The sequence below is a fragment of the Magallana gigas genome, chromosome 6 (assembly GCF_963853765.1).
Source record: "Magallana gigas chromosome 6, xbMagGiga1.1, whole genome shotgun sequence".
Lineage (NCBI taxonomy): Eukaryota > Metazoa > Mollusca > Bivalvia > Ostreida > Ostreidae > Magallana > Magallana gigas.
Genome location: NC_088858.1, coordinates 32,130,366 through 32,148,046, shown reverse-complemented (window position 1 = coordinate 32,148,046; position 17,681 = coordinate 32,130,366). Strand labels below are relative to the sequence as shown.

General features: G+C 32.9%; 1 protein-coding gene across 1 annotated transcript; it reads right to left on the bottom strand.

Moving 5' to 3' along the window:
* Positions 1 to 14,899: 14,899 nt before the first annotated feature.
* LOC109618693 (uncharacterized) lies at positions 14,900 to 17,043 on the bottom strand. Its single transcript, XM_020067013.3, has 2 exons — positions 16,165 to 17,043; positions 14,900 to 16,069 (listed from the first exon to the last, which is right to left on the bottom strand). The coding sequence occupies exons 1-2, from the start codon at positions 16,981 to 16,983 to the stop codon at positions 15,518 to 15,520; spliced, it is 1,371 nt and encodes a 456-aa protein (XP_019922572.3). The 5' UTR covers positions 16,984 to 17,043; the 3' UTR covers positions 14,900 to 15,517.
* Positions 17,044 to 17,681: the final 638 nt, after the last annotated feature.

Genomic DNA, 17,681 nt, shown 5'->3' with positions numbered 1-17,681 from the left:
AGTTAAGACAATGCCGCTCATGACTTGTATGAGAAAGAGAGAAAGTGAATTGAGTAAAATATAAGTGATGCCGATGAAGAAATCACCATTAGTTATGAACTGGCCAACAGATTAATTAAGGTCTATGTATAAAAATTACACATATATTCAGTATTGGTATAACTGTAAAGGGTTTTAAAGAACGATTGTGAAAATTTCTTCGACAACAGTGTTTTCATACATGTACATGTGTAAGAATGACGTAACTAACCAACTTAATTTCCTGGCATGGAGTCCAAGAATACGCATTAAATATAATGAAATGCGAACGAATGATCAGTTATGAATTTAGAAGTAGTGAAAAAGAAAGGCAACGCAGGTGGATGCTAAGTGAAAAAAACAACAATGGTGGACAAATTCACGAGTCCCTTAGGTTAAAGAATGTTTCACACTGAGTAACCGTTAAAAAAGTTTTTATACAAAGTACATTTACAACCTATATTTAATACCAGGAAGATTCGGCATATTTTTATTAGAATACTAACGGTAACATTGTAATGAAAACAGTTTCTTAAATATTCGTACAATCTTCGATATTTGACACTACACCATCCCTTATCTATATATAGAAATCGTTGTTTCCCGGTTAAAGAATTTCAAAAAACTTCAAAGTTACATGAATTTATAAGATATACTAGATCTTGATTTGTCACTTTATAACTATTGTTAATAGATAATTCGCTCATCTACTTCATCTTTAATTTACTCCATTAACTCTCTCTCTCTCTCTCTCTCTCAGATTAAGTCACGAGCGGTAATGTCTCAACTCCGCCCAGCTACGATCTGATTGGACAAAGGTCAGTCAAATCATTTCGTAGAAAGTTTTCTGGAGTTAACCTCTGTTAAACGCTTCAATGTACTTCGCTGTAAAATGTGAAATAAAAACGCTTCAATGTACTTCGCTGTAAAATGTGAAATAAAATGAATCATTTATCACAGATGTCTTGACAAAATTATTTTTTCTTCCTTTTATTAAGGGAATATAACTCCTATCCCTTCATTTATAATTAAATACCTTGATTTATTTACATCCATCGAATATTTTTTCTCGTTCTTAAGAAAGAAAATCGCATAATAAAAGAAAGCCTTTTTCTTTTATCTAACGTAGTGATGTACGTAATAAAATTCAGTTTCTTTTCCTTACTTTTCGCGATCAATTCAATAAATTGTTAAAGGAAAAATATAAACAACAGAAAGAGACACAGAGAGAGAGAGAGATAGATTTGAAGAAGGTGACATTATGTTTGCTAATAAAAGTGGTTTTAGGGTTGCGTATAATACAGCCATGTGATCGATCCCTTAATTGTATTTCAATTAAATTATATATCCTGTACATTTTTTGATTGGTTGTAAAATTGTTAGTTGTATACTTTATATTTGTAAAGAGAAGCTTTTTTCTTTAATTTAGTATTAACAGTTTCAAACAACAAACGGTGGACTACTTACGACGAAAGACAAAATCAAAACACGATTGGTCATCTGAGTAAATCAAGTGACCTAACAAATGTATTTGAATTTTGATTGAAACAATTACGTTAACGAAATTACGGATATGACTGGCAATTTTAAAGTATTCATAGCATAGGTGGGGTAAGAATACAAAAATATATTTGTTTTCAAATTTATAACCAATTTGTCATTGAATGGGTTGTGTTAGTTTGCAAATTGTAATGATCATATATCAAAGATCGTTTAAGTGTAGTTACAAGTTGATGTTTCCTGAATATACTTTAGTTAATTATATTATTATATATTGCTCTTATTGAACTCTCTCTACCAGTTCATCAAGTTCATCACGAGTGCTGTGGCAGTGTCGTTTAAAATATATACATGTATGTACTGTTTTCGAACAAGATATATAGTTTTGCAACCAATACACCTTTAAATAATGGCCAAAAAGGGAACTTCAGACAAAGTAGAGAAAACATGTATATAAGTACAAAATTGCTTCTACGTACGGTTCAGAGTTTGAAAATTGTTGATAATATAGTAGAAATCGAAAAAAAAAATCCTCTTGTAATCATCATGTTCCAATCTGTAACGCATCAAAAGCAAAAAAGTAAAACATTCATATCTGTTTCCATACTTAAAATCTTTGGATCAATAGTCTATATCTCTATTTCACTCCCTTCCCCCTTTAAATGTTTGCATAGCTGGGGATATCTTCTTTCACACGAAGAGCCGCAACTCTCTTGTCAGATATCTTGGATATACTTTAAGAGGTTATTCATATTTACCAAACAATAAATATCTCAAAATATTAGCATTGTGTCAGTTTTACTCCTAACGGTGTCGAAACTGAGAGGTTCTGTAGCAATATTGAATAACCAAAAGTATATTGATATCAAGAGAGTCCTTAAATAAAATAATAAACCATGTTGAAGGCACAATATGAAAGTTTTGATTGTAAAGCATGACTGTAAAATTATTTGACACAAAGCTAAATATTACTTTTAACCAATACATATCCGTTGATATCTTCTGGATACGCAAGGGGGGGGGGGTGTTGTTCTGCCACTTAAACAGTTACAGGAACAGGAGGACTAATAATATAACTGTGAAAACATTTACTCTGAAAGTAATGCTACATGGAATAACAAATAAAAAAGATAATATTTGTAACATTTATTATCATACAATATCATGCAATATTTCTCCTCTACAAGTACATCGGAATGTTGGATGTCCTATGTAATAACTTAAAACCGACAGTAATAAAAATGTTTTTGTCTTGTCCGGGTCTAAAATTATTAAACGATTCCGACTTGTTAGCATTGAATAGAAATGATGATATTTAATACCAAGAACCATATCCAAGTAGTAACATATATAAAGTTGAAATGAAAAAAAAATACAAGAACACATTCAATGAAGATTCAACCAAAATAGGAAAAACAAATATTTTTTTCAACGGGCAGATGAAATTCCTTCTTCAAAATCTATTTTAGATGTTAAAAATTTTAACTCAATTTACCTTGGTAAATAAGTTCATGCAACAAGAGTTATCTTTCTTGATATAGACAGGGTTAAAACGCCATGGTCACGAATTTAATTACAAATCTAATAAAATTGAAAGTTAAAACGAAGTTGATGCGAAACATATGCTCAAAATTATTGAGAAAATAACACTAACATAGTTATTCTTTAAAATTTAGGCGATAGGGGCTAAACATGCCAAACATATAAAAACGCAATGTCCCTAAGAATATAAGATATTTACTTAACTGATATTTAAGAAATAAGGTATTATTTTTTTAAGTATATCGGGATATAAATACGGGTTGGTACGTGATCAAATCTATCATAAAGCCCTTCATACCTTCGGGCTTTATGTTAGATTTGATGACGTACCAACCCGTATTTATATCCCAATATACATAAAAACAAGAGGCCCAGGGGCCACATCGCTCACCTGAGCAACAATTGCCTTAATTCTGATCAAATTAGCATTACAGTATCAAAATATCTTGACAACTGAGTACAGTAGATCTTGCTAAAAAAAAATTGAAAATCTGCCAATTTTTATCCACCTCTTATTTTTTAGTAAAGCCCCTTTTGTTGTTGTACCTGTAAGAAGATTTTTCTCTATTCCTATAAACCCCCCGCCCCTCCCTATTTCATGGCCCCACTATTCTCTAGGGAATCATGGTTTCATCAAACTTAAATCTACCTTTAATCTCATAACCTGTGCTTTCACACTAAGTACTGAGTTTTGGACCGAAAACTTTCCCAGAATATTTTTCAGGATTGTAAAACTTGATCCCACAATTGTGGCCTCACCCTACCCCCGGGGACCATGATTTGAACAAACTTGAATCAACACTTCCTGAGGATGCTTCCATTTTAATTTGAGTTTTTCTGGCCTAATAGGTTTTGAGAAGAAAATTTTTAAAGATTTTCTCTATATATTCCTATGTAAAACTTGATCCCCCAATTGTGGCCCAACCCTACCCCCGTGGACCATGATTTGAACAAACTTGAATCTACACTACCTGATGATGCCTCCACTCAAAGTTGAGCTTTCCTGGCCTAATAGTTTTTGAGAATAAAAATTTTTTCAAGATTTTCTCTATATATTCCTATGTAAAACGTGATCCCCCAATTGTGGCCCCACCCTACCCCCGGGGACCATGACTTGAAAAAATTTGAATCAACACTTCCTGAGGATGCTTCCATTTTAATTTGAGCTTTTCTGGCCTAATAGTTTTTGAGAAGAAGATTTTTAAAGATTTTCTCTATATATTCCTATGTAAAACTTGATCCCCCAATTGTGGCCCCACCCTATCCCCGGGGAGCATGATTTGAACAAACTTGAATCTACAATTCCTGAGAATGCTTTCATTTTAATTTGAGCTTTTCTGGCCAAATAGTTTTTGAGAAGAAGATTTTTAAAGATTTTCTCTATATATTCCTATGTAAAACTTGATCCCCCAATTGTGGCCCCACCCTACCCCCGGGGACCATGATTTGAACAAACTTGTATCTACACTACATGAGGATGCTTCCACTCAAATTTGAGCTTTCCTGGCCTAATAGTTTTTGAGAAGAAGATTTTTAAAGATTTTCTCTATATATTCCTATGTAAAACTTGATCCCCCAATTGTGGCCCCACCCTATCCCCGGGGAGCATGATTTGAACAAACTTGAATCTACAATTCCTGAGAATGCTTTCATTTTAATTTGAGCTTTTCTGGCCAAATAGTTTTTGAGAAGAAGATTTTTAAAGATTTTCTCTATATATTCCTATGTAAAACTTGATCCCCCAATTGTGGCCCCACCCTACCCCCGGGGACCATGATTTGAACAAACTTGTATCTACACTACATGAGGATGCTTCCACTCAAATTTGAGCTTTCCTGGCCTAATAGTTTTTGAGAAGAAGATTTTTAAAGATTTTCTCTATACATTCCTATGCAAAACTTGATCCCCCAATTGTGGCCCCACCCTACCCCCAGGGACCATGATTTGAACAAACTTGAATTTACACTACCTGATGATGCCTCCACTCAAAGTTGAGCTTTTCTGGCCAAATAGTTTTTGAGAAGAAAATTTTTAAAAGATTTTTATCTATATATTCCAATGTAAAACTTGATCCCCCAATTGTGGCCCCACCCTACCCCCGGGGACCATGATTTGAACAAACTTGAATCTACATTACATGAGGATGCTTCCACTCAAATTTGAGCTTTTCTGGCCTAATAGTTTTTGAAAAGAAAATTTTTAAAGATTTTCTCTATATATTCCTATGTAAAACTTGATCCCCCAATTGTGGCCCCACCCTACCCCTGGGGACCATGATTTGAACAAACATGAATCTTCACTTCCTGAGGATGCTTCCATTTTAATTTGAGCTTTTCTGGCCTAATAGTTTTTAAAAGAAATTTTTAAAAGATTTTCTCTATATAGTCCTATGTAAAACTTGATCCCCCAATTGTGGCCCCACCCTACCCCCGGGGACCATGATTCGAACAAACTTGAATCTACACTTCCTGAGGATGCTTCCATTTTAATTTGAGCTTTTCTGGCCTAATAGTTTTTGAGAAGAAAATTTTTAAAGATTTTCTCTATATATTCCTATGTAAAACTTGATCCCCCAATTGTGGCCCCACCCTACCCCCGGGGACCATGATTTGAACAAACTTGAATCTACACTACATGAGAATGCTCCCATTTTAATTTGAATCTTTCTGGTCCGATAGTTTTTGAGAAGAAAATTTTTAAAGATTTTCTCTATATATTCCTATGTAAAACTTGATCCCCCAATTGTGGCCCCACCCTACCCCCGGGGACCATGATTTGAACAAACTTGAATCTACACTACCTGATGATGCCTCCACACAAGTTTAAGCTTTACCGGCCTAATAGTTTTTGAGAAGAAGATTTTTGAAAAATACCAACAAATTTTCAATAATTCTCAATTATCTCCCCTTTAAAAAGGGTGTGGCCCTTCATTTGAACAAACTTGAATCCCCTTTACCTAGTGGTGCTTTGTGCCAAATTTGGTTGAAATCTGCCCAGTGGTTCTTGAGAAGAAGATGAAAATGTGAAAAGTTTACAACGACGACGACAACGACAACGCCAACGACGACAGACAACGGACAAATTGTGATCAGAAAAGCTCACTAGAGCCTTTGGCTCAGGTGAGCTAAAATATGATACCTTATTTCTTATATTTTTATTTGTTGCAAGTTATGACACTAACATTTTTCTGTTTTGACCTAGAAAGCCGGTTTGTTCAAAATGGCGTCACAAAAACAGTTCTACAGGTTGTAATTCATATAATCGACAATAGGAGTGAATTTAACAATATTTTGTGAAAACAATTCAATTTTTAACAAGTAGAAATTTAAAAAAGATTATCAACGTCCATTCATTAAATAACGGTTGGGATTAACGCGGAACATCACTACCTACGTTAAAGTAATCCGGTCGGCCATTACTTGTTAAAGTTGAAAACACAGTGATTAAGGACGGACTTGGCAAGAATTTCTGAAGACATGGTGGTTCTGACCGAAGAATTGCATGAAGCGTCATAGGATGGCATTTTTGTCGGGTTCCCTTCGATTTCTTCTAGTGGAACATCAGAGAGAGATGCAGATGGAGCTCCTCGTGTTGTGGCGATTGACATTGTGGATGAACTGCACGAAAGGTTTGCGATTTTGCGATTGTTATGGGTTAGTAACATTTGACAAACATGAGCGTTTTTGTTCATCTGACAGGTAACGATTGTATGTCTTAAGAGAAGCTTCACAGCGATGGCCACTCATATCCATTATCTGACGTGACTTGAATCCCTGATCACTCATGGCTGTTACTGATGTTGCGCGCAGACAGTAAGGTGTGTAAGTGTTCATGCATTTGGATGACTTGCTAATGTCGGACACGAAGCCACTGAATGATCTCTTTGCTAGAGGTTTTGATGTGTACCAGAGATCTGCACTAGGATTCTGCAGTTCATCTTTGAAACAAGAGTTGAACAAACTAAGAGCACTGCTTTATGTCTTGGAGAGAAACAGACGAAGCATTTTAACTGGACAGGTCTCACTCTCAGGAACCTCATAGATTCTCTTTCCAGATGGAGTTTCTTCTATTCGAATATCACCCCCCCCCCCCCCTGGAAGTTTTTCTGTTGTGTTTCGTGGCAAAGACTTACATATTGGCGACTGTTCTCATCCTTTTGAAAAGAAACGAGTCTGTTCGCAGTTGATGGTGGAACTCTATTTCACGAGTAGCAAGGTGTATAGACAAGTGATACCACGCACATTGTCGAAGAACAATTGGATAATAAGGAGCGGAAAGTTAGTAAGTAGAAATTCGTTCAAGGTCTTCAGGATGAATGACAGATTTGTGGTTGGTAGCCCTTGGATGCACCAGTTTTCGTCATTTCTTTGAGCATTCCATCCAATGTATGGTTCGCTGATTGTCTCGAACAATATCCATGGACCTTCTTAGGTCTTGGAGGTACCGTTTGATTGCCGAACGGATAGATTTCAAAGAATTTTTGTGGTAATTTTCAGCTTGTACATCCGTCAGTTCTTCTGATCTTTTGGAAGTTGATTTCGGTTTGGCTTCACAATAAAATCTCCTTAATTTTGTCGCGAGGACCTCTGGACTGACAATTTTGAATTCAAGGACATCAGAAAAAGCCCCCAAGTGCCTAACTATAAATTTTAAATGAATTAATTGTTATTATTGTTTTAAATGTTTAACTTTTAGTGTTTATAATTTTGTTTGCATTCTTAAAATTGTTTTTCCTTTGTTGGTTTTGTTTGTATTAACAGTGTTTGATTTGATTTTATTTCTTATTTCTGTTACTGTACGGTAGTACAATAAAAAAAATGATATGCTTTTGTGCTGGTCAGTGTTTTGTTATACATGAATTAAATCTGTAGAACATACATTTGTCTTATTTTCAAGGATATATTTATATCATCATTGTATGTTTTATTCTTTTTTTTTGTAACTTATTTTCAAATTGTTAATTTTACTCATAGTTTCCGTATATAAATTTATGGGTGTTTTACCTTTAATTTTAGACATGTTAAGTTTCTTGATATAATTTTTAAATGGGTCAAATATATACCTTGTAAGAGTTTCACTCCCCATTTCGTATTTCGTTTTGTGGAATTGGATTGTCGGGAGTCCTCAAACATTTGAAGGTAATTAATTTAATTCTCTTGGGGGGGGGGGGCACCCCATATCTGAAATTTGGAGCTCAGCCTCGACTTCTTTAGTTTCTTCAAATGGGAGATCCAATGAGGCCAAGATATCGTTCTCGAACAAGAGATACATTTGTATACATGTAGTTCTGGCTCGTTTTCACTAATATTGAAATCACCGTATTCAGCCATATTTTGAGAAGTGAATGCCAAAAGCAGACGGATATTTTAAAATGCAAATTAATTATTTAATATATTGAAAAATAAATGTATTTTGAAAAGATTTTTTCCTGTGTTCTAAAATTCTCGTGGTTTTTTTTATGTGCAAGTATGTTTTAAACGCCTTCTAGTTGATTTCAGTCGGATTTGTTTTCATAGTAAAAGTAGTAACCTAGTTCTCACGAGGTCATTGTATTCATACGCGCTCCTAGCGTGACCTTTTGACCCATGCTGCTGTTATGCAGGAATGACAGCAGATTGTGCAAACAGTGTTATATAAGGGAAAACATTTACAAATGTAAATATATATAGATGAACATACTACAACTGACTACATTATGCTGGTTTTGGAAAGTCTTAAAGTCATCTTAATTTCGTAAAAAAAACCATGTCTTTGTTATTTACGAACCATCCGTGTCATTTTTATGCTTTGAATTTTACAGTCATTAAATATGTAACCGGAAACGGTAAAAATTCTATATTTTGGAGTTCAAAATTTAAAAACTGATTATCTTTCCAAAACCTATTATATATAAAATAAAGTTAAAATTCTACTGTTTTAAGGATTAAACCAGGTGCTATGTTGATCCCAGATCATGTTAAACACCTTGTTATTGAAATTAAAAGATGAAAACAGTTTCAAAAATTTATTATAACAAAAGTAAATGTGAATTTATATAATTGATAACATATAAGAAGTACATTTTTTTAAAAATATAACAGGAGTGTAAATATTGCCAACATATATTACTAGAATTATGAAAATATATTGCAATAATTTACCGATAGAAATAATTTCGCAGCACAGTTAAGGCTGTCAATAAACTCCGTTCAGACAAAAAGTACGGGAAATGTGCATTATGACATCACAGTATATTACAAACCTCGAAAGTACTTATTAATCTATTTATTAGTAAAATTAACTTATACTAATCTTTTAATTAAAAACAACAAATGCTATTACTTACAATTTTGATGTCCGTTATATAGTACACACTGAAAAATAAGCGAGATGTCGTTCTCGCTGTACTACAAAATATGACGTCATATGCTTCAAAATGACGCATTAAGTTAAATCATTGAAGGCTATTGTGCAGTTTTATAGCGAAGAAAAATAAATGTCATACATTAACGGAAAAGAATAAATGAATATTTTGTTTAAAATTATTATTAGTAGAATGCTACCTATGTAGTCTTATTTTCATTTTGTTAAAAGTATGCATCGTATAAAGAAGCCACCTCGGTTTTGTATAAAATAGCGTATATCTAAAATCTGAGTACCTAAATAAATCACTTAATTGCAAGTGCATACACTTACTTGATCCCGACAAACTTTTACATGTGAATTTGAAATATGCTATGTAACATACAAACTTCTACGATCCTTGTAAAATCTTACAAATTAATTATTTTTTAATGAAATTAACCCTGTGACCTTCAAAATTATTCAACATATGCATTATAAATTACGGTTTCTACTAACAAATATTCTTATCTTAAAAAGTTCGCACCGTTTTTCAAAATCTACGATATAACATCAAGTTATTTCATAATTCAGTTGTGAATTTTGACATGATTATGCCCTTGCAATATTGAATTTTTTAAATGACCTCAAAACCACAAATACATCTGCTTGTACCATGCGACTGCCATATCACGTGACCACTATGAACATAAAATATTGTACTGTTATATATATATTTTAGAAATATATTGCATTTGAGTGACTGTTATTGATTTTAAAAAGGACATGCCAGTTTAACTAAAGTATACGTGTTTTCATCACAAAAATTTGCCCATATTTTTATTGACCGCCTTAACTGTACTGCGTTATGAGGGTGGAATAAAACTATGTAATTATTACAATAATGGGTTGCCATACTTTTACAGAAAGACAATGTTCAACAATGGGCATGGGATTTGCCCAAATATAAAAAAAAAGTCTGGAAAATACGACATACAATATCAAATATTACGAATATATATATATATATATATATATATATATATATATATATATATATATATATATATATATATATATATATATAAAACAGAATGCGACAGTCCAAATTAAATAAATTGTTTACTGTCAGCGCTTTCAGCCATGTCGGCTCTTCAGACAGTTATAACTGTCTGAAGAGCCGACATGGCTGAAAGCGCTGACAGTAAACAATTTATTTAATTTGAATAAATTGTTTACTGTTAGCGCTTTCAGCCATGTCGGCTCTTCAGACAGTTATAACTGTCTGAAGAGCCGACATGGCTGAAAGCGCTAACAGTAAACAATTTATTTAACGAGGCCGGGTCTAATTTTTTCTGCCCTAGATTTTTGAATGAAATTTTTTACAAGAATTTCTAGTGATATAATTATTATTTTAAGATAAAAAAATAAGAAATTTACCACACCGTTTGTTTAAGGGGTCATCTCAAAGTTTGTTAATTTTTAACATAGGACCCTATGGGATTTTGCTTGAAATGTACCAAATTTGCACATTTTTTAAACTTCTGCCCTAGGGATTTCTTTTTTTGTTCTACATATTAAAGTTATTGCTAAAAGGCATCAAATTGTCAAATAAAAAAAACCTTTTACCTCCTGGTTTGTTCCAGGGGTCTTATCAAAGTTATTTTTTGTACGCCCAATTTCCAAGTTTGTCAGATAATGGCTATTTTTTATTTGACAAAGACGGAAATGGAGATCTTTATTGTGTTATTAAAACATTACGACATATTTAAGTAATAAATAAATATATAACATCACATATTAAGGGTAATTAATATAAAATACATTGTTAATGTCTTGAAATAAATGAATTAAGCGTTATTTAGGCGGGTTAAGAAAACGTGACAAAGGGTTAGGCTTGCTGAACCCTCTTCACGTTTTCGACCCGAGCCCAAATATAGCTTATACTTCGAGACATTTGTGTTTATTCCACAATATAATATCAATTTTACACATCAAACGAGCTATTTTCAACAAATTTTGCTGAATATCTGCAGTTGAAACTATCACTCCATGGCGTCAACAAAGCAAAAAGATGACGTCACAATACAAATGAAACGCTGCGCGAAAGCGTGCGTACTCGTTCTGTACTCGGCCTCGTTAATTTGGACTGTCGCATTCTGTTTTATTTATTTAAGTATTTTTTGCTGTACCAAGGCTTTATTTATCTATCTATATCTATATATATATATATATATATATATATATATATATATATATATATATATATATATATATATATATAATCCAAAATGAGTAAAGTTAATCCACACAAGTATTAAATAATAAAAAATAACAGAAAGCCGAATCAAAACTCTACCGGTTTCATTATAATCTTCAGGAGTTTTGAACAATCACCATAGATACATAAGTACATACATTTCAAATGATCATTGTGACGTCATATAACATCAAGTATATGTTGCGCTTTTCAGAGTTCATTATGACGTCATAGTATAAGCGTTTTGTAATAGTACGGGGGAAAACATATAATATATTCAAATATTCTATAATTGTACAAGAAAAACAAAATATATTCAAACATTCATAATTATAATGCATTCAGTTTTGGTTTATATAATGAAATGAAATGTTTTTCTTTTGTTTCACGCTCTTTTTCGGTTGTTATTTTATAAAATTTATAGATAGGACATACTGTTAAGTTCGGAAAAATGTTCTTGGCACAGTTTCTGAGATGTCCGCTAACAGCCGTGCACTGGTATTTTGCTTCACGAATTTGTTGTCGGTGGACGGTCATTCGATGTCTGAGGGTATCCCCGGTTTGACCAATATAGTTTTCTCCACATCCTGCACATGTTATGACGTAGATTAGATTAGAACTTTCACATGTAATAGAGGAATGTATATTAAAATTTCTGCCGTTTTTGAACTCGAACTGGTGGCCTTCTTGTAGGTAAGGGCAGGTGGCACATCTTGGCTTCTGGCATTTACGGACATCTGGTGTTTCTTCGATATTTTCAAATTTGGCACGGGTTAAAATCTTTTTCAGAGACGGACTTTGTCGTTTACTTTTAATGATCTGAAATTTGTTTAAGACTACGGTATCTCTAATATAGCTTTTAACTTTGGACACGTACGGTTTTAATAATAAATCCAATAAATTGCTAGCACTCTACTTGACCTTCATTGCTAACGGTTACTAAATAAGAAACGAACACGAAGCTCTGAAAAAAGAAACTAACCTTAGTTCTTGACTCTAACAGAGTAACTCAAATATGCCGGATGGCGCTATATATTTCTAGTGGACCAATAAAAAAAAATTTAAATAAATATATAATCCGATAATCTTAGATTACCTTGACTCGACCAATGAAAATTGATAGGTTTGCTTCTCTCTTTATGGTGAAAGTAAAATATTATCCAAATCCCTTAGAGATGAAAATTATATCATACTTTTATTAACTATTAGTTGTGTAATAATCGTTAGTAACCACTTAACCTTTGCAAAGTACGAATGACATTTGCTTTCTTAGATGCTTATGACATTCGAGATATGTAGACCAGTAGTCAAGCCCTTGTTACATAACCAGAAAGTTAGACATCACTTGAGTTGGATAAACAAAATAAAGAGAGAGAAATTATTATAAAACTATTAATTTCATTACTACCGTTATGTCTTAACATTGTATGTTAATTCTTATAAGTGTACTGTTGATAAAAGGTTCGTCGAAAAATAACGAATTAAAGTTTTAATTTATTATAATGTTAAATTATTCATTACATGTTTGTATACGCTGAGAAAGATTGACTTTATGAATAAATTCCAAGAGTTATTTTAGTCTAGAGGAATTCATAACGCACAACCATCTTATCAGTGTGTGACGTTTACAAGAAGTTGCTATAAAAAGTCCATAGACCTTTAAAATACCTTCTTTTTTCAAGTCCTTGATTAGAGTACAAAAATGTATGAAAGTGCGCCTCAAGAGTAGTAAATGGGAGGGCATTTGTACCTAATTCTGGAGGATAAAGCAGCAAAAGCCACTGCGTAGATTGTAAACGAGATACGTAGCATGTGTGGCATTGCATGCTTAATATACAATACTAACATTCCATTAAGAGAGTTGGATGGTCGTGGCCATTTTTAAACTGTGAACTCCTTTAGAAGGATAGCCCTTTACAAAGATATAGAAAAACATTGACATAAAATGCTCAAATTTATGGATTTTTTCTTTACTAAATAATAGTTTACAGCTTAACAAATCATATTTAAAAAATATTGGTAGTTTGGCTATTTGCTGACTACTGGGCCTCCATAAAGTCAGACAAAGAGAAAGAGCAAATTATGTATTGCACAACCAAAGAGGAGGCGACAGCTTGCAGGAATATATTTAATACCTGATGTGTCGGATAGTGAGGAAGAGAATGGAGATTGAATTGCAATAAAACACATGTAGCAGCGAATAATTCACAAATGGAACAATTTGTGGAAACTGTAGAAAATAGATATAGTAAGCAGGGCAAAAAAATGCTTCGGTGATCTCATGTTGTTAAATGCAAAGGTATAATGAAAACCTTTCATGACGCCATTGCTTTAAATCACCAACCGATGTAATAAACATAATATGAAGATAATAAAATTGGTTTCATAGCAATAGCAGTTTGTATTAACTGTGTGTAAGCAACGAATGACTAACAAGTTTTAAGAAATACCTTATAATTTGTATACATTATCGTCGTTTTAAGAAAAGAAACACAGTTTAATCATAAAATTTGAAAAGTAAAAACGATTCTTTACAATGAAATGGAAAAATAGGCTCTGTAGTATTTCAACTTGGTCGTCTTGGTGATTAAATGGTTTCTAACATACTTTTTTCATTACTAGTTTTTAATTTAAAGCAATATGAGCTGCAATTTCATGTTGAAAATTTTTTTGGAAGAAAATGTTATTTTCTACTAAAATGACAAAAAATATCATGGTTTTAAAATTTCTGTTAGCTCTGTTTTTGTGGGAAAAGCCATTAAGAAGCCTTAATTGGAGCAAAAAAATTAATTGAATTATTGTCGTCCTGTACAAAAATTGATTTACTATATATTCCTTATAAGTGAAATCTTTCTCCTGACAAAAATTAATGATTTTTTCAAATCTTATTTATCATAAAAGTTTAAGTTACAGGCAGACTTATCGCACTAGCAGGTTTTTGCAGAAAAATAAAATTCTAAATAATACAGCTCATATTGCTTTAAACTTTATTTTATTCATGATGGTAAAATCAAGATTTGTTCTGTAGAAAAAATTTTGATGTGACGCGTCCGCCTTAAAATATGTAAATGAAAACAAATTAAACAAATGGAAACAAAGTTACTTTACTTTAAGATGTGCAGGCTAACATATTCGTTTAAGTTTATATCAATATTTGTTTAAAATAATACTTAATTTTAAAAAATCTAATTGTGAATAAATTTCACGTACATTTATGTAATTGTCTTTTTCGTAAAAAAAGAGAAAATAATAACATTGATCAAAATTAAAACATCCAAGACAACTGAGAGTAAACTAAATCCTGCGCAAAATATTGCGCACTTGATGATGATGATTAAACTATGCCTGATTTAGCTGAAGCGGAATTCTATTTTTACTCCGGATCCTTGTCGAATGTATTGAATAAAAAAACGGGCGATCTTGACCTTGTTTACAAAAGAGGGAAGCTACGTCCTACGGTGTAGTTTAGAAAATCAAAAATAATTTGGGTTTATTAAAGTAATTAATCTTAACCAAGGATATTGTTTTACAAACCTAGCAAACAGGATTTTATGAACCACTTTTGTTTGATACCTAAATAACTTGGCGAATATTCGAAAAGTCGTTGGAATATGTTTTACATATACTTACTTAAACAACACCCAGAATAAGTTCTTTATTACCATAATGCCATCAAGTTTAAATTATGTATTATTCACACATCTAAACTGACAGCCGTCACACAGAATATATTCAATATACAATAAAAACATATTTGATACAAGTTTTAATTGAAACATTAAGAATGAAACACCATGTGGAGAAGTTAAACAATGAATTCCACGATTTTAGCGGAAGTTTTATTGCCAACTACTTAATAAATGTTTAACCTTCGTTTTACTTAATTGGTATCAGTTGAAAGATTTTGATTGACCCATCCAAACAACCCACCCATAAATACCCATCCGTATCGAAAACCGCCGCAAAAACGATCTCATTATACAGATCTGGACAAGAAAGCATGTCCCTTAAATTACCGTCGGGTTCCAATATACATACATTCGGTGTGCCGTTCGAAAAGATATAGATGTTTCCATCTGTATCGCAGCAAATGGAGTGTATATTGAGGATGGGGAAATCTTTGGATGGTTTAAAGGAGAATCGCGTTTCTCCACGGGGGTTTATGACAATAATTGAACAATTAGCAAAGTCTGAGATCACACAATCGTCGTTTACGTTCACACAAACTTGAAGAGGACAACCGAACTTTGCGTCAATTTCCTCTCTTATGTTAGGCTCATAAATGCCATATTTCTTTACAGAATTGGATGCAGCTGCTGCCAGATCATTGGCATCTTTCTTCTTGTTTCTGCACACTATGATTGACTCGCTCGTCTCCATGTATGCGATTCCACGTGGATATTTAGTCATATTCAAAAATGTTGTTACCTACCAAAAAATATGACATAAGTTTAATAAATCAAAGTGGACGTCTCTCTCTCTTTCACTATAAATATATATATATATATATATTAAATACTCACATGGCGGTTTCGATCGACAACTTGAACCTGTTTTAAATCTGGACAAGACATAAACACATTTCCATATCTGTCGGTTGTGAGAGAGTCTACATGACACCCAACATTTACGAAATCTACCAAATTTCCGTCTTTATCATATAATAGTATGCCCTCGGAATGGTCAGCAGCAACCCAGCATTGACCATTGTCATATTTTGTTATAGAAGATACATTGGCGCATCCATCTGGAACACGGAAAGTGGACACCAATAAAAGAGGACATTGACTGTCCCTCTTCATATCTGGACTGACAACAGACCGAAGCTCTCTGTAGACTTCTTTCGCAAAATTAAAAGCGCGAGTGCATATTTTATTTTGATTTTTTGATCTGGTGGGAAGAACAGTTGTTTTGTTGTTGATTTCATCCATCTCACAGTCAATTTTTATGTTTTCGGCTTTGTTTTTTGAAGTTTTAGACTGTTTTCCCTCTTCTTCATCAAACATAGGTAAGTCGAATTTCTGTTGATCCTCGGAAGTGAAAGATTGGTGAGGTGATGGAGAGTTTGACTCATCGTTTAAATATTCCATGTCATCATTCTCATCATCTGACCGAAAAATACTATCCTTCGAGAAATATTTATTCATACTCATCTTTTTCTCTGAAAGTGCTGGACTTCTCTGCGGAGTTAAGAAATCACATTCCCCCATTTTCGACTCTTTAACCGAATCTTTGTAATTGTATGGTACAAGGTAGCCCTCGTCATCTTCGTCGAAAGGGAGGATTCTATTGAGGGAATCATATCGGTAACTATCATTTTCCATTTCATCAATTTTCAACATTAAAGAAGGAATAAATCATGAGCATGCTTTGTCTAGCTGACCCGCTGTATTATTAGGTATATGAAGATACTCTAAACCTTCCGTATCGTGGAAGGAAATCAAATCATGGCATTCTTTGAAACACGCGGAAACAACTTGAAAAAAACACGTTACAATTTCAAAAAAAAACTAAATTTTTAAAAGACGTGTAACTAATCCGTACTAGTTTATTGAACTCCGATTTTGTTAGGTAGTTAAAAACTATACTTTTCTAGTCTTTGATCCGGTGATATATTTTTATACGTACATAATATATCTTTTTATTTAAATTTATTGAACGATTGTTACCTAATTGATTCTTTCGACGAATTGTTGATATTTTGATATTTTAATAGGGCTCGATGGTCGTGGTCTTTTTTTTTAAAGAATGTATTGATCTACTCTAGAAAAAGAACTCTATATTCAAATATAGGAAAATATCCAAATTTGAAAGGTAAAATCTATGGCTTTTTCTTTACTAAATCATAGTTTAAAGCTAAACAAACCATATCCTAAAATTTTAGCTAGATCTGAGGTTACCAAAACTTTACAACATTATTTCAACGGTGCTACACTGTCAGACAGCAAAAAGCAGAAAATAGCATAGATACTTGTGTAGAAGGACTTCCTTATGACAAAAGCTGTTGCCGTTTTATATGTAAGTGACCGTTAAGTAGGCT